At 35.5% G+C, this 26,414-nt stretch overlaps 1 protein-coding gene across 1 annotated transcript in view; it reads left to right on the forward strand.

The window, feature by feature from the left end:
- Positions 1 to 26,414, forward strand: part of AGO3 (argonaute RISC catalytic component 3) — a 129,435-nt gene that overhangs the window by 13,371 nt on the left and 89,650 nt on the right. Inside the window, exons 2-3 of the mRNA XM_007182514.3 lie at positions 7,548 to 7,719; positions 25,050 to 25,170. Of these exons, the coding sequence (XP_007182576.1) occupies positions 7,548 to 7,719; positions 25,050 to 25,170 (293 nt within the window). The remainder of the gene's footprint in view (positions 1 to 7,547; positions 7,720 to 25,049; positions 25,171 to 26,414) is intronic.

A 26,414-nucleotide genomic window follows, 5' to 3' on the forward strand; every position in this document is an offset into this window, starting at 1 on the left:
GAGCCCGCGAACCACAACTACTGAGCCCACGTGCCACAACTACTAAAGCCCACGCGCCTAGAGCCTGAGCTCTGCAACAAGAGAAGCCACTGCAATGAGAAGCCCGCTCACCACAACGAAGAGTAGCCCCCGCTCGCCGCAAGTAGAGAAAGCCCGCACAGCAACGAAGACCCAACAACGAAGACCCAATGCAGCCATAAATAAATAGATAGATAGATAGATAAATTTATTAAAAATATAAAATGGGCAAAGGACCTGAATAGACATTTTTCCAAAGAAGACATACAAATGGCCAACTGGTACATAAAAGGTGCTCAACATCACCAGTCATCATGGAAATGCAAATCAAAACCACAGTGAGATATAACCTCATACCTGTTAGGATGACTTTTATCAAAAAGACAAAATGATAAAGGCTGGTGTGAGTGTGGAGAAAAGAGAAGCCTTATACACTGTTGGTGGGAACATAAACTGGTACAGCCACGATGGAAAACTGTATGGAGGTTCCTCAAGAAACTAAAAATAGAGCTACCATATGTTCATTTACCAGGGGGGAAGGGTGGAGGGGAGAGATAGATTGGGAGTTTGGGATTGACATGTACACACTGCTGTGTTTAAAATAGATAACCAACAGGACCTACTGTATAGCACAGGGACCTGTGCGCAATATTCTGTAATAACCTAGATGGGGAAAGAATTTGAAAAAATAGACACATGTATATGTATAACTGAATCACTTTACTGTTCACGTGAAGCTAACACAACATTGTTAATCAACTATACTACAATATTAAAAAAAAAAAAAAAAGAATAGGGCTACCATATATTCCAGCAATCCCACTTCTGGGTATATATCTGAAGGAAACGAAACCATTATCTTGAAGAGATACCTGTACTCTAACGTTCATTGCAGCATTCACAATAGCCAAGGTATGGAGACTATCTTAAGTATCCATCAGCGGATGAATGAATTAAGAAAATGTGATATGTGTATACACACACACACACACGCACACACACACATATACACATAGTGAATATTACTCAACCTTAAAAAAAGAAGGGAATCCTGTTATTTCTGACAACATGGATGAGCCTGGAGGACACTATGCTAAGTATAATAAGACAAAGACAAATACTACATGGTATCACTTACATGTGGAATCTAAAAAAAAAAAAGTCAAACTCAGAAGCAGAAAAATGGTTGCCAGGGAGTGGGGGAAATACGGAAAGGTTGGTACAAGGGTACAAACTTTGAACTATAAGATAAACAAGGTCTGAGGATCTAATGTATAATATAGTGACTATAGTTGATAATACTCTGTTGTATAATTGAAATTTGCTGAGAGAGTAGAACTTAAATGTTCTAAGTCCCCCCTCATCCCCCAAAAAAGGTGAATATGTGGAGTGATGAATGAGTTAATTAACTTGATGGGGAGAATCTTCACAGTGCACAGGTATGTCAAATCATTGTGTTGTGCAGTCTAAATATCATTGAAAAAAATACGCTACCAAATGTAAAATAGATAGCTAGTGGGAAGCAGCCGCATAGCACAGGGAGATCAGCTTGGTGCTTTGTGACCACCTAGAGGGGTGGGATAGGGAGGGTGGGAGGGAGACGCAAGAGGGAGGAGATATGGGGATACATGTGTACGTATAGCTGATTCACTTTGTTATAAAGCAGAAACTAACACACCATTGTAAAGCAGTTATACTCCAATAAAGATGTTAAAAAAAAATATCCCACATATAAATGAAAATAATAATAATAATAGGCAACTGAGTCTTAGAGGCTGTGACTTTCCCCTGGTCATTAGATCTGGAATTTGAACTCAGGTTTGAGACCATACTTCAGTTGAAGTAATTAACATAATTACTCTTTTTATCAGTTAAGAGTTTTAGTTGCAAATAACAGAAATCCAACTGAAACTAATTTAAGCAAAAGGGGTTTATTGGCTTATGGAATCCAAGGCAGGTTGAATAGGAAGAACAGGTTTGCAGCTGAGCTTGCATCTGGAGCAGGTGGAACTAGTAACTCATGGTATCAGACTACTCCATCTCTTATTTTGATTTCTCTCTATTTGTAGCTCTCTACATGTAGCTTCCATTTCCTCTCACTGTTGATTGGCTTTTTCTACACATCAGAACACCTGATCTCTAACAGCTATTATATCTCACAGCTTTAGTCCCTGAAGAGGAAATACCTGATTGTTGTTTAGGTCCCAAGTTAAAACAAAAAAAAAAGTCCCAGGGAAAAGGCTCATTACTTTCTCTTGGTTCTGGTGTCCATCCCTAGACCAGTCAGTTGTGGTGTCAGATTCACGTAAGAACATATCAATTGCTGGTATTCATATAGTACTTGAGAGAGTGTATAGTTTTCAAGAGAATAGCCAGTAGGTGGAGGAAAAGGGTGGGGTTGTGTTTAGCATACCATCCTGTGAATATCCACTACAACTGCTTATGTTTCACTATTTATAATAGTGAAACATTGGAAGCAAGCTAAATATTCTTGAGTGGAACCTGTTCAGTTTTAGTTCATCAACTTAATGTATTATTACATAACCATTAAAATTATGATTATGAAGACCTTAGTAATACAGATATGCTTATGATGCTATGTTAAGTGAGAACAGAATATAACATTTTATATATATACAGTGTGTTTGCTACTATGAAACTTGAAAATGTAGTGGAAGGGATTCAGATTACTCAAACAAATCTATGAGGTAGTATGACAGAGGGTCACTGTGCTCCACAGTCTGGTCCCTAGCTTTGCAGATCCTGATGCTTGTTTTTTTCAGGCATCCAGAGCTGATCATCACCTTGAGGGACTGATTGATGCTAACCAAGTTCACAAGAAACTAATATATAAATCATAATGCCAATTTAATCATTTACAAAGAAAAATACTATTTCCAGAGCATAAAGAAGATTCATGTTGACTAGTCAGTGACTTATCTCCCTCCGGCCGTCTATATGGGTAATCAGAAGGTTGCTCTGTAATCGTGGAATCAGAACAAGGGACTTAATATGATGTGCTCTTTAGTGTTAGGGATAGAAATATGAGTCACTCATAAACTCTGTCCTCAGATCACTCAATTTGTATGAAAATGCAGGTAGTTAAATAGCTATAGAATTTTCTGCATGTAGAGTAGACAGATTATTTTATTAGGCTCAGAACTTCCACTAAAGAAAACTAAAAAATCTGGATAAGATGGAACAAAATGCCTTCTTAAGAGCATGGAATAATTAAGAATAGGTTACTGAAAATCAGACATTCTGTATCAAAACCACTAGTTGGGAGACTATTTCCCTTTATTTTATTTTTATAAATTTATTTATTTTATTTATTTATTTTTGGGCTTCGTTGGGTCTTCTTCACCGCGCATGGGCTTTCTCTAGTTGCGGCGAGCAGGGGCTACTCTTTGTGCGGGCTTCTCATTGCGGTGGCTTCTGTTGAGGATTATGGGCTCTAGGTGCGTGAGCTTCAGTAGTTGTGGCACGCGGGCTCAGTAGTTGTGGTGCACAGGCTTAGTTGTTCCGAGGCATGTGGGATCTTCCCAGACCAGGGATCAAACCCGTGTCCCCTGCATTGGCAGGCGGATTCTTAACCACTGCGCCACCAGGGAAGTCCCCCCTGAGTTAATTTTTGAAAAAAGTTTTAGGTCTGTGTCCGGATTCTTTTTTTTTTTTTTTTCCCCCTTTAGCATGTGGATATCCATCCACTTGTTCATCAGCACCATTGCTTGAAAAGACTGTCCTTTTTCCATTGAATTGCCTTTGCTCCTTTGTCAAAGATCAGTTGACTGTGTGGTTCAATTTTAGGGCTATGTATTCCTCTGATGTATTTTTCTCTTCTTTGACGAAAACCCACACTGTCGCGATTATTGTAGCCTTATACATTAGCACCAAAAAAAGAAAAGAAAGAAGTACTTAGGTATAAATCTAACAAAATACATACGAGATCTATGTGAGGAAAACTACAAAACTCTGATTTAAAAAAATCAAAGAAAATCTAAATAAATAGAGATATTTTATTATACATGGATAGGAAGACTCAGTATAAAGATGTCAGCTCTTCTCAACTTGATTTATGTACTTAGCACAATTCCAAACAAAATCCCAGCAAGTTATTTTGTGGATATTGACAAACTGATTGTAAAGTTTATACGGAAAGGCAAAATACCCAGAACAGCTACATGATATTAAAGGAGATGAAAGTCAGAGAACTGATTGACAGTACCTGATTTCAAAACTTACTGTAAAATATCATAATCGAGGCAGTGTATTATTGACAAAAGGATAAACAAATATATCAATGGAACAAAATAGAGAGCACAGCAGAATGGGTTCCAATCCCAGTTCTGCTACTTACTAGCTATGAAATTTTAGGCAAATCATTTCAGTTTTCCTCATCTATAAAATCATTATGAAGTTTGGGGTTCCATTTGTTTATTTTTGCTTTTATTTCGATTGCCTTGGGAGACTGACCTAAGAAAACGTTGGTATGATTTATAATCAAACTTATAAGGTTTTGCACAGCAAAGGAAACCATAAACAAAATGAAAAGGCATCCTACGGACTGGGAGAAAAATATTTGCAAGTGATGCGACCAACAAGGGCTTAATTTCCAAAATATACAAACAGCTCCTACAATTCAATGACCAAAAAAAACCAAACAACCCACTAAAAAAAGTGGGCAGAAGACCTAAATAGACATTTCTCCAAAGAAGACATAAAGATGGCCAACAGGAACATGAAAAGATGTTCCACATCGCTAATTATTAGAAAAATGAAAATCAAAACTACAGTGAGAAAAAAAAAAAAAACTATAGTGAGGTATCACTGTCAGAATGACCATCATCAAATCTATAAATAATAAATGCTGGAGAGTGTGTGGAGAAAAAGGAACCCTCCTACACTGTTGGTGGGAATGTAAATTGGTGCAGCTACTATGGAAAACAGTATGGAGGTTCCTCAAAAAACTAAAAATAGAGTTGCCATATGATCCAGCAATCCCACTCCTGGGCATATACCCAGACAAAACTGTAATTCGAAAAGCTACATGCACCCCTATGTTCATAGCAGCACTATTTACAATAGCCAAGACATGGAAACAGCCTAAATGTCCATCAACAGATGAATGGATAAAGAAGATGTGGCATATGTACACAATGGAATATTACTCAGCCATTAAAAAGAATAAAATAATGCCATTTGCAGCAACATGGATGGACATAGAGATTATCATACTAAGCGAAATAAGTCAGAAAGAGAAAGACAAATACCATATGATATCACTTATATGTGGAACCTAAAGTACGACACAAATGAACATATCTATGAAACAGAAACAGACTACAGACAGAGAGAACAGATTTGTGCTTGCCAAGGGAGAGGCGGGGTTGGGGAGGGAAGGACTGGGAGTTTGGGATTAGCAGATGTAAACTATTATATATCAGATAGATAAACAACAAGGTCCTACTGTATAGCACAGGGAACTGTATTCAATATCCTGTGATAAACCATATTGGAAAAGAATATGAAAAAGAATATATATGTATAACTGAGTCACTTTGCTGTACAGCAGAAATTAAACACAACAATGTAAATCAACTATACTTCAATAGTTAAAAAAAAATTATTACAAGGTTTGGTAAGAGCTTGATAAATTTTATCTGTTGTTCATGTTCTGATTTTATCCTGACAGGATTCATAAGAAAGAGGCAGATTAGGTATTATTTCCATTTTATAGATCAGGAAATAGAATTTCAGGGCTATTAATATTTAACAAAGGTCAAGTGGTTAGATAAATGGCAGAGCCAGAACTATGACCTAGTCTAGAATTACTCATTATTACCTATCTCAGTTTAGGATAGCAGGAAAGATTATGCCCTCAGAAAAGATCTTACAAATATATGCAAACAAAATTTAAAAATAAGTGATGCAGGTAGCACTTTAATCCACAGTGAAGAAAAGTTGTTAATTATCTTTTTTCCTATTCTCTGGAAGAATTTGTTTAAGATTAGTATTATTTCTTTCCTTAAATGTTTGGTATAATTCTCTAGTGAAGCCATATGGATCTGGAATTTTTTAGTGTGTGCATGTGTGTGAATATTTAATTTTTTCAAATAGTTACAGGACTTTTCAGATATTTTAACATGTAAATTCATTTAGATAATAGTTACTAATTTACTAACTGAATTTATTGTTTGAAGTTTGTTTAACAAAGCTACAACATTTTGAGCTTCAAAAACTTAATGCTAGATATCACCTAGGGTTTGTTTTTTTCTTAACTGTGATAAAATATATATAACATTAAATTTGCTATCTTAGCAATTTTTAAGTGTACAATTTAGTAGTATTTAAGTACATTCACATTGTTGTGCAACCGATCGCCAGAACTCTTCTCATTTTGCAAAACTGAAACTATACTCATTAAGCAACAATTCCTTTTTCTACCTTTTCCCCCAGCCCCTGGCAACCGCCCTTCTGCTTTGTCTCTATGAATATGACTACTCTAGGTATTAATAAGTGGAATCATACAGTGTCTTTTTGTGACTGGCTGATTTCACTTAGCATGACCTCTACAAGTTTCATCTATGTTGTAGCATGTGTCAGAATTTCCTTCCTTTTTAAGGCTGATTGATGTCCCATTATAGGTATATACCAGATTTTCTTTATCCATTCATGCATCAGTGGACACTTAGGTTGCTTCCACCTTTCGTCTATTGTGAATAGTACTGCTATGAGCACAGGTGTATAATTATCTTTTCAGTACCCTGCTTTCAATTCTTTTGGGTTTATACCCAGAAGTAGATCATGGATCTACTGGATCGTATGGTAATTCTATTTTAAATGTTTTGAGGAACCACTGTACTGTTTTCCAAAACAGCTGCACCATTTTACATTTTATTTTATTTGAAAAGAGAACTTTTCAAATTTTATATGCTTTTGTGTACCAGTAAGCTGTATCTTTCTAGGACTTAGTCTATTTCATCAAACTTTCAAATTTATTAACAATGTTTGTAATGTCTTCTGTATCTGTAGTGATACTGATACTTTTTTTTCCGTTTATATTGGTTACTTAAGCCTTTTTTTCTTCTGTTATAAAAATCACTGGAATTTATCAATTTTAGTTATCTTTTCCAATAATTGATTTTGTGCTTTGTTGATCCTTTTTATTGCATATTGTTTTTTATTTTGTTCATTTGCTCTTACCCTTCTTTAAGTTTACTTTGCTATTGGTTGCATACTTTTTGGATACAATTTGTGCTTTGTTTATGCTCACCTGGGTTTGTGTGCTCCTTTCTACCCCTTCCAAAACAATTTTCCAGAGGTACCCAGTTTTTGTTTCTTTTTATGTTTGTTTTAATGAGGAAAGTAAAGTGGGGTGAAAGAAATTGGTGTTAGAAACGATGTCATCTTTCAGCACTAGGCTTCAAGCATTATCAACTGTACTTAAAATTCTAACTTACTCTGACTGACAGGATTATTAAATGCAGCTTGTAAGAGTGTTTCTCTCTTTTTTCCCCCTTTCCTGGCAGGACCCGTTGGGGCCCAGCCCCTACTCATGGTGCCCAGAAGACCTGGCTATGGCACCATGGGCAAACCCATTAAATTGCTGGCTAACTGTTTTCAAGTTGAAATTCCAAAGATCGATGTCTACCTCTATGAGGTAGATATTAAACCAGACAAGTGTCCTAGGAGAGTGAACAGGTAAGAATTCAGAGATCTTTTGCTTTTGGTATTTGTCTTTGCTTTAGAAATTATGTTTATCTTGTGTATCTAAATAGCAATGATAATGTCTAACAGTTTGACCAAGAACAGATGGTAATTTGCTTTGAAATTGACTGTACTTCAGAGGTGTGATGATGGGAAAAATCTACAAACAGCCTTGAAATTTTTCCATTATAACGTAAATTCATATGTTTTCTCTGTGATAATAGAAAAGGTGCAAGTCATTTTTATGTGCTCTTGAAATCAGACTGAGCATTTTTTCCTTTGCTATTAGGTAATATTTATTGGTGCTTTCTTTTTTCTTCCCACCCCACCTCGACCTTATTTACCCCTTTTGTGATGTTCCCTTTAAGATGATGGTGGTTGTCATGGTTTCATGCCTTCTGTTCTCCTGATCCTCAACTCCTAACTCTTCCCTACTCTTTTATAGGAACAAGTATATATGATATATAAAGATTTATCAATCTGCTTTCAATAAGCTTCTTTCACTTCCCCCAAATACTATGGATATGGATGTGGTTTAGATGATACAGGAACAGAAAAGGAATTTATGATGTGGTGTACACCACAAAGGAGGGTTTAAAAAAAAAAGAAAGACTTATGGACAAAACATTTAGAAAACAATGATGTTCAACTTAGCCTTTTAGTTTGTACTATCAAATACCCCAACCTTTTCTTACTCAGTAAATATTATTATTAAGAGCCTTCATTTAAAACACAGATTTATTGCTGTCAAGAAATTTGTAATTTAGTAGAAGAGATAAGACACATAAGAAATATGAAGTGAATGAGCACTAAGAGACTTTGTAATAACATATAAAAGAAAACCATCATATGAGTGTTATAATTAACATGTAACAAAGAGTTCTTTCTGAGGTCAGGAAGCAAGTTGTGGAGTATTACAAGTGGAGGAATCTAAGATATCAACTAATCTGATGCCTTTTTTTTTTTTCCTGATACCTTTTTTTGTAGCTGAAATCCAGAAAGGTTGAGAGGCTTACTCAACAACACACATTTCTAGTAGCAAAGGTGAGACCAGCACTCCAGAATCCTGACTTGATAGTCATTAAGAAATATTTGTAAAGCAAGAAGGAAAGGAATTGGGCTAATCTAAACAGTTGGTAGAATTGCAGATCGTGTAGTAAAGAGAACACTTTTTTTTTTTTTTTTAAAGATAAGGCAGCAGTAACAAAGGTACAACAATTGAGAAGAACCAGGTTTAGTGAGCCTAAGCCAGGCTTAAGGTGGAGGTTCTGGTCAGGTACTACAATAAGCTACCATCTATGAGTACATGACTTCCTAATCTTGCTGTAGCCTCCACCTCTTTCCTGAGCTTCAGACTTGACACCTGAATATCTATAAAGTGCTTCAAACACAGGTCAAAACAACTTATTCTCTCAATCCCCATCCCCACACTCTGCTTATACTACTATATTCTTTTCCTCTACCTAAATTCCCAAACTAGACCTTCTTTTTCCTCCTGTTGGTTATCAAGTCCTGTTGCTTCTGTTTCAAAAATTATTCCCTAATTTGGCCCCTCTCCATCCATACTGCTACCACCTTGGTTTCAGACCCTTATTTGTTATCTAGACTATTGTAATGATCTTCAAATTGGTCTCCCCTAACATTTCTTTCTCTCCGCATTCTCGTTAAGTATCCATACTTCTGGCGTAGTTATTCTTTTAAATAAGAAATCTGATTATATCACTCCCCTACTTTAAAATGTATTCAGCTCCCTATTGCCTACAGAATAACATCCCAAATTTACTATAGCATACCTTTCTTAGTTTGGCTCTAACCTTTATCTTTTTTCATATTCTGCAACTCCTACCTGGAATGCCCTCTCTGCCCTTACCTATCTGGCAAACTTCTATTATTTTTCAGGACAAACATTTTGAACTCCATAGTCAGACGGTAGTTCATTCTTTTTTTCTTTTTCTTTTTTACAAATAATATTTGACAGTTTATTAACCAGTGGAGTATATTGCACAACAAATTACCTCACATCTTTCAGGAAGAAAAACAACTAAATTTGAAAAGTAAAGACATCACCCACTGAATTCAGACACAGTTAAAATGTGCTTTAAATATTTCTTTGGGAGAAGGGACACAACACTTCTACTCAGTTAAGAGAAACATATGTACAGTCCAGGTCTTTTATGTTCTTTACACCCATCATGCCATGAATTCATAGGGAATGGGCTCCAACAGTTCAGGCTCCTTCCCACTGGTTCTCACGAAGTGTGCTTCTCTGGGGGGAGCAGGCTGGCGCTTCAGCTGAACCCAAGTACCTTTCTCTTTGGCTTCCTTCTTTTTCTGATCGTTTTCCTTCACACATTGCAGGAAGCTATCTTGGCTTTTAGAGTGCTTAATGTGCTTGATAGGCACATTAATTCTCTTGGCAAGAATCTTGCCCTTAACTTGTTTGTTTACAACGATGCCAGCATTGTGCTAGGTAACACTGTAGACTCTTCCAGTTTTGCCATGGTAACATTTGCGGGGCATTCCTTATGGAACAGTGCCCATTCGCTTGATATCTACAATATCACTTTCTTCTTGATTCGCATGTATGTGGCCAAAGGAACAACTCCATGTTTTCTAAAAGGCCTAGAGAACATATAGCAAGTACCCCTCCTCCTTCCCTTTGTGTTGGTCATTTTGATGAATTATTGGAAGATGGTGGTTCCAGCCGAAAGGCCAGATGGTAGTTCATTCTACTATGACCTTGTAGTACTTGGTTGGTGTACACTTTCGTTACATTATTTTTAGTGCGTTATTTGTTACCCTCTTCTCTCAGTATAACCTCTTCATGAAAAGTAATATTCTTTATCATCTTTGTAGCCCTGATCTTAGCTCAATGATTGACACATAATAAATACTCAGTAAAATGAATGAAATGCTTATAAAAGTAAAATGGGATGAGTGTGTTGGTGGGAGACAGGAAAGAGAACTGGACATTATAGAGGGCTTTGTATACCTAGATATGGATTTTCAGTGCCCTACCCTTCTCTCCTAGGATATATAGGTTAGTCTTTATGTTAGTGTCCTTCTCTTTTGTCTGTCTTTGGGCTTACAGGGACCAACTGTCTCATGCTGCACTCTCAAATTCCCTTTTTCTTGTTTCTCAGAACTGGGGTGTTAATGTGTAAATTTGAATGAAGGATAATTCTGACCTTTCTGGTAGATGTTTACATTTTTAAAAGGCATTTATTAATCTAAGGAAATCTCTTAACTGATAGAATGTCTAAGACAGATATTTCTTAGCTGAATTCCTTATTATTGCCTCTCCACCTTGCCCTGCCTGAAAAAATTGCCCCTAACTTTAGCAGTATATAGTGAAGAATTCTTATACGTTATTTATTGAATAGGAAAATTATATGATGAAAATGTTAGAAAAACAAAATCACTTGAAGACAAAATGGGATGGAATTGAGGAAGTGGTAGGAGTTGGAGGCTTGGGACTTAGAAGGATGTCAATTGAAGTTTTTTTTAGTATTTCAGATGAGTTATGAGGGACTAGGGCATTGGCAATAACGTTGGGTAAAAAAGAACAAAATTGTTTATTAGATTTGTTCTTTTTCCTACCTTTTTTTTGGTAGAGGAATAATCACATGTTATATGTGTGTATATGAAGTTGCGTACCATAGAGTTTCACATGTAGATGCTCAACGTGTTGGTTAAGTTTGGGAGGAAAATGTATATAATAAATTAGCGTGGTACATTCTGGTTTTAACTTACAGTCCTTTTGGCATCCCTAATTGTATTTCATCTTTATGTTGCTATGTCTTCTTACGTTATTGGTCAGTAGGAGTAAAGGATCTGTAATTTAGATGTTCCCAAATGGAAATTTTTTTTATCGTGTACCTTTTATTTGAGTTTTGATAGGAGCTATAGGACTTCCTTGGGACTCTAAAATTGGCGTTAACCAACTTTATACTTTGTTAATAATATTGATTTAATTTTATGTCAATATCCACAAAGCTTATTCCCTTTATTTTCTTCAAAAGACTAGCTTTTGTCTTCAATTTTTGAAATATCATGTAACTAGTCAGTTAAAATTGTTGGTGGGCTTCCTAAATTGGTTCAGTTCTTACACTTCAACAACTAGAATTCTAGAAGTTAGAAGAAACTAAATAGAACTTCACAATTCCTTTTCAATATGAACTAAACAGTTATGGGCCAAAATGCAGCAGTATTTAAATCAACACATATGAGGTTTCTCTTGTCCATATGCCACATGCTCAAATATTTGGCACTGTGGCATTAATCATAATAGTAGAATGATGTATTGCAGCCAAACAAGTTTCCACTTTAGTCAGAAGAGTTTTCTTGGACAAAATATCCAGGAAATGCTTGTGAATCATCTTGTGAGTCAATTTTTCTACTTTAGACTTTCTGTCTGTTGCTTTTTTTATCCTTTCCTCACTTCTTTGGGGAGTGTGTGTCTGTGTGTTTCTTTTTTTCCCTATTTAATTATTTGATTATAAAATCATCATTAGTTAAAAGAACATGTAAAGCAGATTTCAGATGTTTCTAGTTTTTTTTTTAACAAGTGAATGGTCTTAATAACTAAAAATTAATTTCTAGAAATATTATGACCTGAAGTATAAAATCTGTAATTTGAGATTTTTATGCTAGTTTGTACAACTACTAAATATATATGAGGATAAACCATGAATAGACTGTTCCATATTTATTCAAAATTGTTAAATAGTGAAATAGATGGGGAAAGTTGTGTATGCAGCATGATTATAAATGCAAGATCTCCTTGCATAAAGATTTGAAGGAATGTTGAAATAGTTGGTAATAGATTGTGATCGAAGTTTTGGTTTAATTTTCTTTTACAAATTAAGCATTATCTTATAATCATTGTACTAGTATGATTGCTGTTACTATTCTATTATGATTAATGACATAGTGCTGAATGTTTGTGCATAGTGCATATGGATGTAATGTAATTCTAATGATTGAATCTTAGAAGGAAAAAATCTATATTGATATGATTTTGGCTTTTAAATAGAAATAGCAAGTCAGAGTGTTTGAAGAAACTCTCTTCTACTGTTATTAGGAATATTATTGGCATAGTGTTATAACAGGGTAGTGTGCAAGAAAGGGATATTCTTTTTTTCTTTTTAACACATTGGGTTTTTTTGTTTGTTTGTTTTCTTTTCTTTTTTTTGGCTGCTTTGAGTCTTCGTTGCGGTGCGTGGGCTTCTCATTGCGGTGGCTTCTCTTGTTGCAGAGCACGGCCTCTAGGTGCGTGGGCTCAGTAGTTGTGGCTCGCGGGCTTAGTTGCTCCACGGCATGTGAGATCTTCCCGGACTAGGGATCGAACCCGTGTCCCCTGCATTGGCAGGCGGACTCTCAACCACTGCGCCACCAGGGAAGTACAGGACATTCTTTTTTTAAATAACATCCTTATTGATATAAAATTCACATACTATACGATTCACTCATTTAAAGTGTGCAATTCAGTGGCATTTAGTATGTTCACAGTGATAATGTACAACTGTCACTGCAGTCATACTTTAGAACATTTTGTCCTCCCCCAAAGAAATCCCATACTCACTAGCAGTCACTCCCCATTGCCTCCCTCCCTGCAGTCCCTGCGCAACACTAATCTACTTTCTATCTCTGTAGATTTGCCTTTTCTGGACATTTAAATATAAATAGAATCATACAATATGTGGCCTTCTGTGTGACTGACCTCTTTCATTTCACGTTTTCACATAATGTTATAACATGTATTAGTACTTCATTCCTTTTTATTGCTTAATGATATTCCATTGTATGGATATTCTGTGTATCAGTTCATCAGTTGATGGACATGTGAGTTGTTTGCACATTTTGGCTCTTAAGAATTATGCTGCTATGCACGTTCATGTACAGAATTTTGTGTGGGACGTGTTTTCATTTCTCTTGAGTGTATACCCAAGAGGGGAATCATATGGTAACTCTATGTTTAACCTTTTGAGGAACTGCCAGACTCTTTTCTAAAGTGGCTGCATCATTTTACATTTCCATTAGCAGTGTGTGGTGATTCCAGTTTGTCTACATCCTCATTAACATTTGTTATCTGTCTTTTTGATTATAGCCATCATAGTGAGTGTTAAGTAGTATTTCATTGTTACTTTGTTGCATTTCCCTGATGGCTAGTGATATTGACCATATTTTCGTGCACTTATTGGCTATTTGTATATTTTCAGAGAAATGTCTATTCAGGTCTTTTGCCCATTTTTAAATTGGATCATTTGCCTTTTCATTACTGAATTGTAGGAGTTCTTTATACCTTATCAGATAAGATGATTTGCAAAAATTTTCTCCCTTTCTGCAACTTGCCTTTTTACTTCCTTTTAAAAATTTTTTTCTTTTTTCTTTTAATTGAAATATAGTTTATTTACAATATTATATTATTAGTTTCAGGTATATAAAATAGTGATTTGATATTTAATAGATTATATTCCATACAAAGTTATTGTAAAATATTGGCTATATTCCTTGTGCTGCCTTTTCACTTTCTTGATGGTATCCTCTGAAACACAAACATTTTTCATTTTGATGAAGTCCAATTATTTTTTTCTTTTGCCAGCTGTTCTTTTGGTGTCTTATCTGTAGAGGGGTATACTTCTGATTAAAATGGTTTAGAAGACATACACCAGAAAACACTGCCAGTGAAAATCAAATGGTATAGTTTTGAATGTTTAGCTATCTTGGGGAAACTATATCATGCAAAATATGTCAGTTAAGAAAAAGCAAGTTTTGGGCTTCCCTGGTGGCGCAGTGGTTAAGAATCCACCTGCTAATGCAGGGGACACGGGTTCGAGCCCTGGTCCGGGAAGATCCCACATTAAAAAAAAAAAAAAAGAAAGAAAAAGCAAGTTTTATTTTCCTTGTTAGTTGTTAGTCACTTGGAAGATAGGAAAGTTAATAGATGGTGATTATTTCAAATCTCAAAATTCTTTTAAAGTAGCATTTAAATAAATTACTCAGTAGAAATTAACCTTTTGGCTAATATTCCTACAATATATTTGAAATTCAAAGATACTCTTACAAATAAATATATGTCTAAACATCAGGGACTAGCAGGTAGGGTTTATTCCTAATATCTATCTATCTGTGTAGATTTAAATTACAATAACAGCTGTATAGTATTCCATTGTAGGATGTGCCTTGACTTGTTTACTTCTAGTATGCTCCATTTTTTTCCTTAGGCTGAGTTAAATTAATTTAAAGCAGTTATCTGAATGTACCATATTATTGTACCAAAGCAGAATGCTATTAGTACTAGATTTCAGGATATATGGATCCTGACTAGAACTATAATTCTAAAGCCTGCAGTAACTTTTAAAAAGATCATTTTAAAAATCTTCTCTATGTTTTCATTAACTGTTTAACTTATTGTGCCCCTGTTTGTGTCAGGCACTGTGCTAAGTTCTGGAGATAACAAGATAAATAAGACATGATTCCTGCCAAGGATTATATAGTCTGTATAGAGTGACAAGTTCTGTGAGATGTGCAGTATGTGCTGTGATAAAAGAGTAATGATTCCTGCTTTTGGTTAGCGAGGAAGATAGGGTACATGACATTGTTACCTGAGCTGAATAGTTACCCAGTGGACTAGGGGAAAGAATAATCCATAGAGAGAGAGCATGAGCAAAGGTATGACATGTTTATGTAACAGAAATAGGCCAGTATAAATAGAGTAGCTAGAGTCTGTAAAAGTTGGCCAGCAAGTAGGTTATAAAGGATCTTAAATCCATGCTAAGGCTTGTGAATTCAGAAAGAGTAGAGAGCCACTGGAGGCTTTTGAGCAAATGAGGAACACCTATATTTAAAAGCATTTCTTTCTTTCTTTTCAGTGTTTTTTTTTTTTAATTGAATCATAGTTGAGTTACAATGTTGTGTTAGTTTCTGGTGCTCAGCAAAGTGATTCAGTTTTTTTTATGTGTGTGTGTGTGTGTATGTATTCATTCTTTTTCATATTCTTTTCCATTATGGTTTATTACAGAGTACTGAATATAGTTCCCTGTGCTATACAGTAGGACCTTGTTGTTTATCTATTCTATATATAATAGTTTGCGTCTGCTAGTCCTGAACTCCGATCCAGCCCTTCCCTCCGCCCTCCCCCTTGGCAACCACAAGTCTGTTCTCTATGTCTGTGAGTCTGTTTCTGTTTCGTGGATAAGTTCATATGTGTCTTTTTTTCTTTTTTTTTTTTTTTGCCGTACCACACAGCTTGTGGGATCTTAGTTCCCCGACCAGAGATTGAACCTAGGCCCTCGGCAGTGAAAGCGCAGAGTCCTAACCACTGGACTGTCAGGGAATTCCCATATGTGTCATATTTTAGATGCCATGTATAAGTGATATCATATGGTATTTGTCTTTCTCTTTCTGACTTACTTCGCTTAGTGTGATAATATCTAGGTCCATCCATGTAGCTGCAAATGGCATTATTTCATTCTTTTTAATGGCTTAGTAATATTCCATTGTATATATACCACATCTTCTTTTTCCATTCATCTGTCGATGGACATTTAGGTTGTATCCATGTCTTGGCTATTGTAAATAGTGCTGCTGTGAACATAGGGGTGCGTGTATTTGTTCGAATTATAGTTTTGTCTGGGTATATGCCCAGGAGTGGGATTGCTGGATCATATGGCAACTCTGTTTTTAGATTTTTGAGGAACCTCTATGCTATTCTCCATAGTGACTGCACCAATATACATTCCCACTAACAGTGTAGGAGGATTCTGTAAAAGCATTTCTAGGGAATTCCCTGGCGGTCCAATGGTTAGGACTCCATGCTTTCACTGCCAAGGGAGTAGGTTCAGTCCCTGGTCGGGGAACTAAGATCCTGCAAGTGGCATGATGCAGCCAAAAAAAAAAAAAAAAAAAAGCATTTCTTCCTGGAGAACATTTGGAAGGCGATTGCAGTAGTCTTCAAACTTTTGATCATGCATCCCTATTAGTTAAAACATATTTACCCATGCATTCAACAATAAATAGATAAATATATCTATATATAGATATATATATACACACACACATTTAAAATTTTTAAATTTATGGACATGTACTACTATTCTAACATTGCATAACTATAGAAAAATTAAAGGTGGGAAACAATATTTTGAAATAAACTATTTAAGAATAGATTTAGTAATTTGACGTGTTCTGATTACTGTACCAAAACCTGATAGAATATGTGCCACACACTTGAACGGAAATAAGTTACAACATGCTGAAAATGAATGAATGAGTGGGAGTTCCACTGTTAACTCTTATGTTGCAGAACTCCCATTATTCTCTTTGGATTCTTTGTGTACCTACATATGTTACACCTGATCGTCTGATGTGGACTAAATGAGGATACCAGTATCAATCCCTATTCATGAATTTTAGTCCATCTCAATTTGTAATTGTTAGATGAAAATTAAATATAAATACTTCTAACCATTTTTTCTCATACTCCAGCATAGCCGCTAGCACCTCTAATACTATTTTTTTTTTAATATTTATTTATTGGCTGCGTTGGGTCTTAGTTGCAGCACACGGGATCTTTTGTTGCAGTGCACGGGCTTCTGTCTAGTTGCGACTCGTGGGCTCAGTTGCCCCGCGGCATGTGGGATCTTAGTTCCCCGACCAGGGATTGAACCCGCATCCCCTACATTGGAAGAGGGATTCTTAACCACTGGACCACCAGAGAAGTCCCCTATTTTTTTTAATTTGTAGTATAGTTGATTTATAATATTAGTTTCAGGTGTATAGCATAGTGATTCAGTATTTTTGCAGATTATACCTCATTATAAGTTATTACAGGATAATGGCTATAATTCCCTGTGCTATGTAATATATCCTTGTTGCTTATCTATTTTATACATAGTAGTTTATATCTGTTAATCCCATAGCCCTAATTTGTTTCTCCCCCCTCTTCACTCCCCTTTGGTAACTGAAGTTTGTTTTCTATAGCTGTGAGTCTGTTTCTGTTTTGCATATACATTCATTTGTATTATTTTTAAGATTACACATATAAGTGATATACAGTATTTGTCTTTCTCTGACTTATTTCACTAAGGGTAATATTCTCTAGGTCCATTCATGTTGCTGCAAATGGCAGAATTTCATTCTTTTTAATGGCTGAGTAATATTCCATTCTGTGTGTGTGTGTGTGTGTGTGTGTGTGTGTGTGTGTGTATACACACACATACACCACATCTTTATCCATTCATCTGTTGATGGGCACTTGGGTTGATTCCATGTCTTGGCTATTGCAAATACTACTGCTATGAACATCGGGGTGCATGTATCTTTTAAAATTCGTGTTTGGTACCTACTTTTTTAGATTAGAGATAGTGTGTTCTAAGACTTAACTAATAGCAGTGGCAGTGGCGGTGGAGCAGAGGCTTAGATATAAGATTTAGAAGAAGAATGAATAATTTAGGTGTGTAGAGAAAGGGAAGAGATAAGAATGGCTTTATAGTTCCTTGCTTGTACAGTGTTGATGGCTTTAACAGAAATACAGATGGTGAAAGGACCAAGTTTTTTATTTTCTCTTAACTATTTGGAGGTTGAATTGTGTAAGAAACATCAAGATGGAGAAGTTCAATAGATTATTCGAAATAAGCTCCTAGAGCTCAGGAAATAAGTCAAGATTGAGATTTGAGATGTGTCAGCATATAGGTGATAGTTAAAAGCTAGGGAGAGTGTGTAGCGTCAAGATAAGAAAACTGAGAATAGATCTCTGGGGATACTATTGTTTCAGGTTGCCAGTGAAGACACTTAGAGATTGCAAAGGTAGGAGAACCAGGACAAAGTAGAAGCTGTTTCAGAGAAAGTAAAGCATGGATCGTGATTTTCAAGGATTGATCACAGTGGCAAATGCTAAAAGAAGCAAGGACCGTAGAGACTGAAAAGAGGCTATGTCTATTAAGAAGTCAATGGTGGCCTGAGGGAGAAGTGTTCTAGAGGAGAATTGTTAGTGTAAGCCACATTGAGTTAAAAATCTATTGATGCAAGAGGGAAGAGATATGGGAACATATGTATATGTATAACTGATTCACTTTGTTATAAAGCAGAAACTAACACACCATTGTAAAGCAATTATACTCCAATAAAGATGTTAAAAAAAATCTATTGCTCAGTCTAAAGTAATCTATCAATTGTTTGTGAATACTAGAAATGGTTACTAGATTAGCTAGTGTGGTTATATAAGATTATGAAAGAATTCACACCCATATGAATTGGCAGTGAAGATAGTTTATGGTAAAATGCTCTGATGTAGGGGCTTCCCTGGTGGCGCAGTGGTTGAGAATCTGCCTGCTAATGCAGGGGACACGGGTTCGAGCCCTGGTCTGGGAAGATCCCACATGCCACGGAGCAACTAGGCCCGTGAGCCACAACTACTGAGCCTGCGCATCTGGAGCCTGTGCTCTACAACAAGAGAGGCCACGATAGTGAGAGGCCCACACACCGCAATGAAGAGTGGCCCCCACTTGCCGCAACTAGAGAAAGCCCTCACAGAAACGAAGACCCAACACAGCCAAAAATAAACAAATTAATTAATTAAAAAAAAATGCTCCGATGTACTACAAATTTTATAAGGTATTAAAAAGTTGATTTAAAGTATAACTCCTTTCTCCTCTACTCTGAATCTTTAAACTTTAACTTGATGCAAAGGTATGGCTACCTTCTCTGCTACTTAGTACAGAGTTATGAAGATAAATTAGAGGTTAGAAGGATACTAGGAGAGGCTGTCAGCTGTTTTTGCGGTGTTTTATAAACCTCTGGGTGATTTTAGCATCTTGTTATACCTTAGCAATCTTCCTTTGTTCTGTCTGTATTATAGTGGCAAATTAATTTATTGTAGCTGGGAATACTAAACTAAGGTGAATAGTCACTTTTAGAGGAAAATACTATTTTACGTCTTCTCCTAAAGACTAAAATAATATTTCCCATTCTATCTTTTGGGAGCAGAGAATTAAGAGGTACCTAAAAATGAGATGAAGATGGGTCTCTGTGAGTTTATAGTAACAATTAACAGGAAAATAATTTCCTCTCCTTTTTACATTAAAGTTTCCCTCTCCTACCATTTTTCTGCTGTATGAGTCAGGTGGTAAAGTGGAACTTACTGAAAACAATATTAAATTTTACTTTACAGTCTGTGCACCAGAGCATGATGGAGTCAAAAGACTTGGTACCAGAATATAGGAAGTGGTGGTTGAGGTAAGAGTGGGAAGGTAGGCTGTAGCCCTGTGTAAGACCTAATGTACTCAGGGAGGTTCCATTTTTGTAGTGACCGCCAGATATTCTTCAGGATTTTAAAATTCTGTCCTGAGGTTTTACAAAAATGCATCATATTATTCTCTGCAAGAATTCTTCCCTCTTCAGACTAAGGTTATTAGTAAAAGGAAGCCACTAAAGATTGGTTAGAAGTTCTTATACCCAGTTACTCAGATTTTCTTTCCCAAATTTCTTTCCTACATACGGCTTTAGAAGTTAAAATATTTTATGTATTTTGGTTATGGTAGATTTTCTTTTTATTGTAAGCTAAGAAGCTGGCTTAACAGTACACACTTAAAATGTTATCCTGAAATTTCTACATTTGAACAAAAGATTCCTCCCCCCCATTGTTCATTGTTATAATAAAAGACTAGTGCTCCACAAACTACAATGTAGAGAAAATTCAGTTCACAGTTTCTAACTTAATTAGCAGAATTCATTGTTTGTATTATTTACTATATTTGATGCTACTGCATTGTAATGTATGTTTGTTGTTAGGAAGACTTAAGTACCTCAATATCATTCTTGAAGTACAATTTTGAGATAATTATGCTTAAATTTTTATATAAAAATAGTATGATACATATTTACCTTTTTCCCCCAAGGTACTTTCACTAATATCCCACATGGTCCCTATAACAGCCCTGAGACTATTATCTCATTTTTATTGATAAAGGAACTAAATTCAGAGAGGCCAAGTAAATTTCCCAACAATTTAGTGGCAGAGTGGGACTAAAAACTCACGTCTACTTATTTTTCTCCAGTACATATGTTACCACATGTTTTAAAGGTTCCTCAAGTTGGCCATTTCTCAATTCAAACTTTCTTCATAATACAGTGAGTACCTTTGCTGCTACAGCTGACTAGATGACTAGATAAATTACTGTTTTAGAGAGTTTTTCCTCTAGTTTCACATGCCTGCCTGATGAATATTCTAATAAACTACCCTTTGCTACAGTATCATTTGAGAGAAAAAATGACAAGTTGCAGTTCCTGCATTTGTCATTTTGTTAACTTGCACAATAAAGTTCCATTAAAAGTCTAAATATATCATTTAATTATATCATATTAGTAAGAGGTTAAAGTTAAAATTGCCCAATGTACATAGAATTCTAATACCATTTTGTAAAGGCTCAGAAGCCTTAAGTTCAAATCAATATTTAGTGTAATTATTTATAAAGGAGTTTCTGTATCTGATGCTATGATCTGCAGTTTCATTATTTGATATTCTCTTAATTAAATTTTACTGTTAGAGGGGATTGTAGACATTATTCATTTCAATCTTCTAGTCGGTATCTTCTCTGACATACGTGCTTTTTGAACAGTTCTAGCAAGGATGAACTCAGGTACTTTATGAGATAGTGTAATCCACTCGTGAATAACTCTGGTGGTTAGCAAATGTTGGAAATTTTTGTTCCAAAATCTAGCTCCTTATATTTTCCAACTATTTGTCCTAATTCTGTCCTCCCATACAAGGAAGATACTCTACTCAGTTTTTCACATGACAGTCTGTCAAAATAGCTGAAGACTTCTCTAATTTCCTTTGACTCTTTCCTATTCTAGACTAAGAGTCCTTAATTTGATTTATTTTTGCTCATATTATGTGAGTTTCTATCAGGATTACCTTTTTATGATTATGTTTCATTTGTTAGGATCTTAAGTTTTTTCCAAATTGAACAGAGTACTCCAGAGTTTGAAATGACCTGTGTAATACTTGATGGGATGGTTACCTGCCTTATACTGGGTATTTAAATATATGCAACCTGAGTTCTTTAATTTTGAAGAAACTACACAGTATTAGTTGATTTTGGATTTATAGTCACCTAAAGCCCCTTTGCACGAGAGCAGTGGGTAAGTTTAGATCCTCTAATTTGTTCTTATTGCAGTTGAACTTTTCAAACGTAAGTGTTTAGACTTTACAGTTACCCGTATTACGTTTCATCTTCTTTTATTTTGTTTATTGTTGTAGTTTGTCAGTAGCTTTTAATACACTAATTTGTTTTTAGCATACTAGCTTTGTCTCTCGAGTTTGTATTATTTGAGGGTTTCTTAACCAACAGATTTTTAAAAAAATAAATTTATTTATTTATTTTTGGCTGGGTTGGGTCTTTGTTGCTGTGTACAGGTTTTCTCCAGCTGTGACAAGCAGGGGGTGGGCCACTCCTCATTGCGGTGTGCGGCTTCTCACTGCGGTGGCCTCTCCTTGTTGTGGAGCACGGGGCTGTAGGCGCACGGGCCTCAGCAGTTGTGGCTCGTGGGCTCAGTAGTTGTGGCGCCCGGGCTTAGCTGCTCCGCGGCACGTGGGATCCTCCCGGATCAGGGCTCGAACCCTTGTCCCCTGCATTGGCAGGCGGATTCTTAAACACTGCGCCACCAGCGAAGTCCCAACAGATATTTTTTGATTATTTACTATATGTAGGGCACTAGATATGTTTCTTTTCCTTATTGTATTGATAGTTTGGGGCAGTGGGGAAGGACTCGAAATTTATTTTGAATAAATGTTTCCATGAATATCTAAGTTATTGATATCTTAGAGAAAGAAAAGGAACTTGCCCTGCCCCACATTACAACATAATAAAACACTCCAGTAATCATGAAAACATATGATACTGGTCCAAGAACAGACAAGGAGACCACTGGGACAACAGAGAGAACTCAGATCAGAACTTAATAAGATAAATTGGCATTATAAATTGATCAGTTAAATATAGATTGTTCAGTAGATGGTGTGGGAAAACTGGTAGGGAGAAAAATAAAATTGAGTTCTCCCATAATACTATTTATAAAGAAGAACCTCAAATGGATTAGTGACCAACATAATATAGATAAAATTATAGAGTTAATGAAACATAATACATCTTTGTGAGTTAATATTTGCAAATTATTTCTTAAAACCTTAAAAGCATGAAACCATAAGGTGAAAAAATGATTAATTTGATGATACAGCATTAAAGATTTCAGTTCAGTAAATACATAGGCATTGTTAACAGGCAGGTAACATTTGGGGGAAGATATTTGCAACAACTAAACCTGTTAATGAATTAACATTAGAATATCAAAGAAACTCCTTCAATTCAACAAGAAGACTGGGACCCCAATAGAAAATGAACAAAGGAAACAAACAGGGAATTCACAAAAGAAGAAACACAAATAATGAAGGGATGCTCAAATTCATTAGTAATAAGAGAAATCTAAATAAAACAAGCTTTTAGTTTTACCCACTGAGCTAGCAAAAATTAGAAAGCAAAGCTGGATAATGCCAAATCTTGTCTGGGATGTAGGGAAATAGGAACCTCCAGGAGGATTGTTCAGTGCAGCCATTCTGCAGAGCAGTTTGGCAGTTCTTCATCATTTAGTTGATAAAATTCACTTGGACCTAACAGTTCTGTTCCTGGGTATATATAGCCAGAGATTAATTCTCATACAAGTTCATAAGGGGACATACAAGGAGATATTGCATTGTAGCATTGTTTTGGTGGCTGAATGTTAAAGATACTCTGAGTCTGTATTGCTGGGAGAGTAAGTAGACAACATGTGGAGTACTTTGCATCACAAGGAACTAAGTGTCCCACAGCAACGTGAACAGATTTTAAAAACCTAGTGCAGAGGGTGAAGTTAGGAATATATACAAACAGAAGAATGTTTATCAAGCACATTAGAAAAAATAACTTATTGGGAAGAATGGGAATAAGAAATGAATATGGAAGGAAAGAAATCAATTAGTTAGAAGAGGAGTCTTATATAGATGAATGATGATAATGTGGCATGAACTGAGGAGCATGATTAACTTAAGCTTTTGTACCTGGAGAATAAAAGTGGGGTTTGGAGACTCATTTGGCAGTGGGATATAAGTTGGGCCGGAGAAGAAAAAATTAAAGGCATAAAAAACAAGAAACTTAAAATAATTCAGGTACTAGGACATGAGGTTTTAATTTAGGATGATGGTAATTGGGAATGGAAAGTAAAAGACTGGTGCAAGAAATACTTGCAAAATAAAATTGAAAGGCGGGGAAATAGAAATTTTGAGCATTTGGAAAATTCCTCTGGGTATCAAATCAGCTTAATTATTTTGTTCCAGAAAATGCTTTTTTCTCTCCTTTCTCTTCTACTTCACTGGGCTAGAATTGAATTTTTTTCCCATTCTTTTAAATGCATTGTAAATTATACCAGTACTATGTGAGTATACTGTCATTGTAATATATTTAGATTGTGTAAACAAAATAAAAAATAATTCTTCTCTTCACTTCTTTCTCCAGAGGTAACTAACCACTGTATCTGTTTGGTACATACCCTTCTAGATATCTTTCCACTGCTTTTACAAATTATGTGTATGTAAAAATAAATATTGATTTGTGGATATTTGGTATTATTCTCTCTGTAGTCTGCAAATTTTTTTAAATGTCTAAAAAAACTTTAATATCATCCCATGTAAGTATATAGGATAAAAATGTTTGCTGGGTAAAAAAATGGAGGTTTCAAAATATCCTTACTGGCTAGATACCATTGGAAGAATGGGTGGGTAGAGGAATGGGGGGGTTACAGGATACAGGTGTGTTTATTGCTCTTAAAATCTCACAGTCTAGTAGAAGTGAAGTATGTAATAATAATTATAATACAGTGAAGTAAGTGTTCTAATAGATATATGTACTAGGTGCTATTTGAGCACAAAGGAAAGAGCATCATATTCTTTGATAAGGAAAGGTGAATGGGTCAGGTAGTGCTTAGAGGTGGTGAAAGGGATTTTGGATCAGTTTATAAGGATAATATTTTGCAGGTCAACTGTGTCACGAAATGATTAAGTAATTCACTGGATTTATTCTTCTCTGTCTTTTGTGAAATTCATATCATCCCTTCCCAGAAATCAATCTTTCTGGTATCCTAAGCCATGGTCCTGAAAGCAAAATCTTTACCATGTATGATTATCTTTTAGAATTTGGACAGCTTTAAATAGTGTAAGAAGTTACTTTAGTTAAGATTTTTGTATTTCATCATGCAGAGGATTATATGAATGCATTTTTTCCCTTTTTTAGGGAGGTGGTTGACTCAATGGTTCAGCATTTTAAAGTAACTATATTTGGGGACCGTAGACCAGTTTATGATGGAAAAAGAAGCCTTTACACAGCCAATCCACTTCCTGTGGCAACTACAGGGGTAAGATGCATTCCTTTATCAGAAAGCTGTACTTTTGCAATGTCTTTTAAATGCACTTATTGCCATTTTATTGTAGTCTATATATGTATTATTTATCTATTTTAACTTTTTATTTTGAAATAATTTCAAACTCAAAGAAAAGTTGTAAGAATCATGCAGAGAACTCATGTATACCCAGATTCATCAGTGTTCTTAAAGTTTGCCACATTTGTTTTATCATTCTCTTTCTTTTCTCTTTTACTTTCTTTGGAATCTATAGAGACAGCTATATATAGAGATACATATACATACTTATTTTTTCCTGAACCATTCAAGAGTAGGTTTTATACATTATGCCCTTTAATGTGTTTTTCCTAAGAGCAAGGATAAAAACCACAGTACAGTTACCAACTTCCCTAAATTTTACATTGATATATTTTTGTCCAATCTGCCCCTATTCCAGTTTTGTCATTTGTTCCAATGATGTCCTTCAGCATTTTTTTCCCCTTTAGTACAGAATCCAATCCAGGTTCCTGAATGTATTTAGATGTTATGTCTTTTTAGTCTTCTTTATTCTGGAACAATTTCCCAGCCTTTTTTTTTTTTTTTTCTTTTATGACATTAACATGGTTGACGATTACAGGCAGGTTATTTTGTAGGATGTCCCTCTGTGTTTTTCTGGTGCTTCCTCTTGGTTAGATTCTGAGTAAGCTTTTTTGGCAGGAATATTACATAAGTGTTCTTTCCTTAATAGTGCATCGTATCAGGAGGCACATAATATGTATTTGTTCCATTAATGGTGATGTTAACTTCGATCACTTGGTTAAGTTGGTATCTGCCAAGTTTCTCCTTTCAAGTTATTCTTTCTTTTGTGGGGCGATAGTATTTTTTTTAATTGTGGTAAAATACACATAACATAAAGTTTATCATCTGAGCCATTTTTAAGGTATGGTTCAGTGGCAAAGTACATTTACAACCATCACCATCATCCATCTCCATCGTAAAACTGTAACTCTGTACACATTAGACACTTAACTCCCCATTTTCCCTCCCCTCAGGCTCTGGCAACCACCATTCTACTTTCTGTCTTTATGAATTTGACCTCTCTTAGTACCTCATATAAGTGGAATCATAGTGTTTTTGTCTTTTGTGATTGGCTTACTTCACTTAGCATAGTATCCTCAAGATTAATCCATGTTGTGACATGTGTCAGAATTTCCTCCCTTTTTAAGGCTGAATAGTATTTCATCATGTGTATATACTAC

This window comes from Balaenoptera acutorostrata, chromosome 1 (genome assembly GCF_949987535.1).
Source record: "Balaenoptera acutorostrata chromosome 1, mBalAcu1.1, whole genome shotgun sequence".
Taxonomy (NCBI): domain Eukaryota; kingdom Metazoa; phylum Chordata; class Mammalia; order Artiodactyla; family Balaenopteridae; genus Balaenoptera; species Balaenoptera acutorostrata.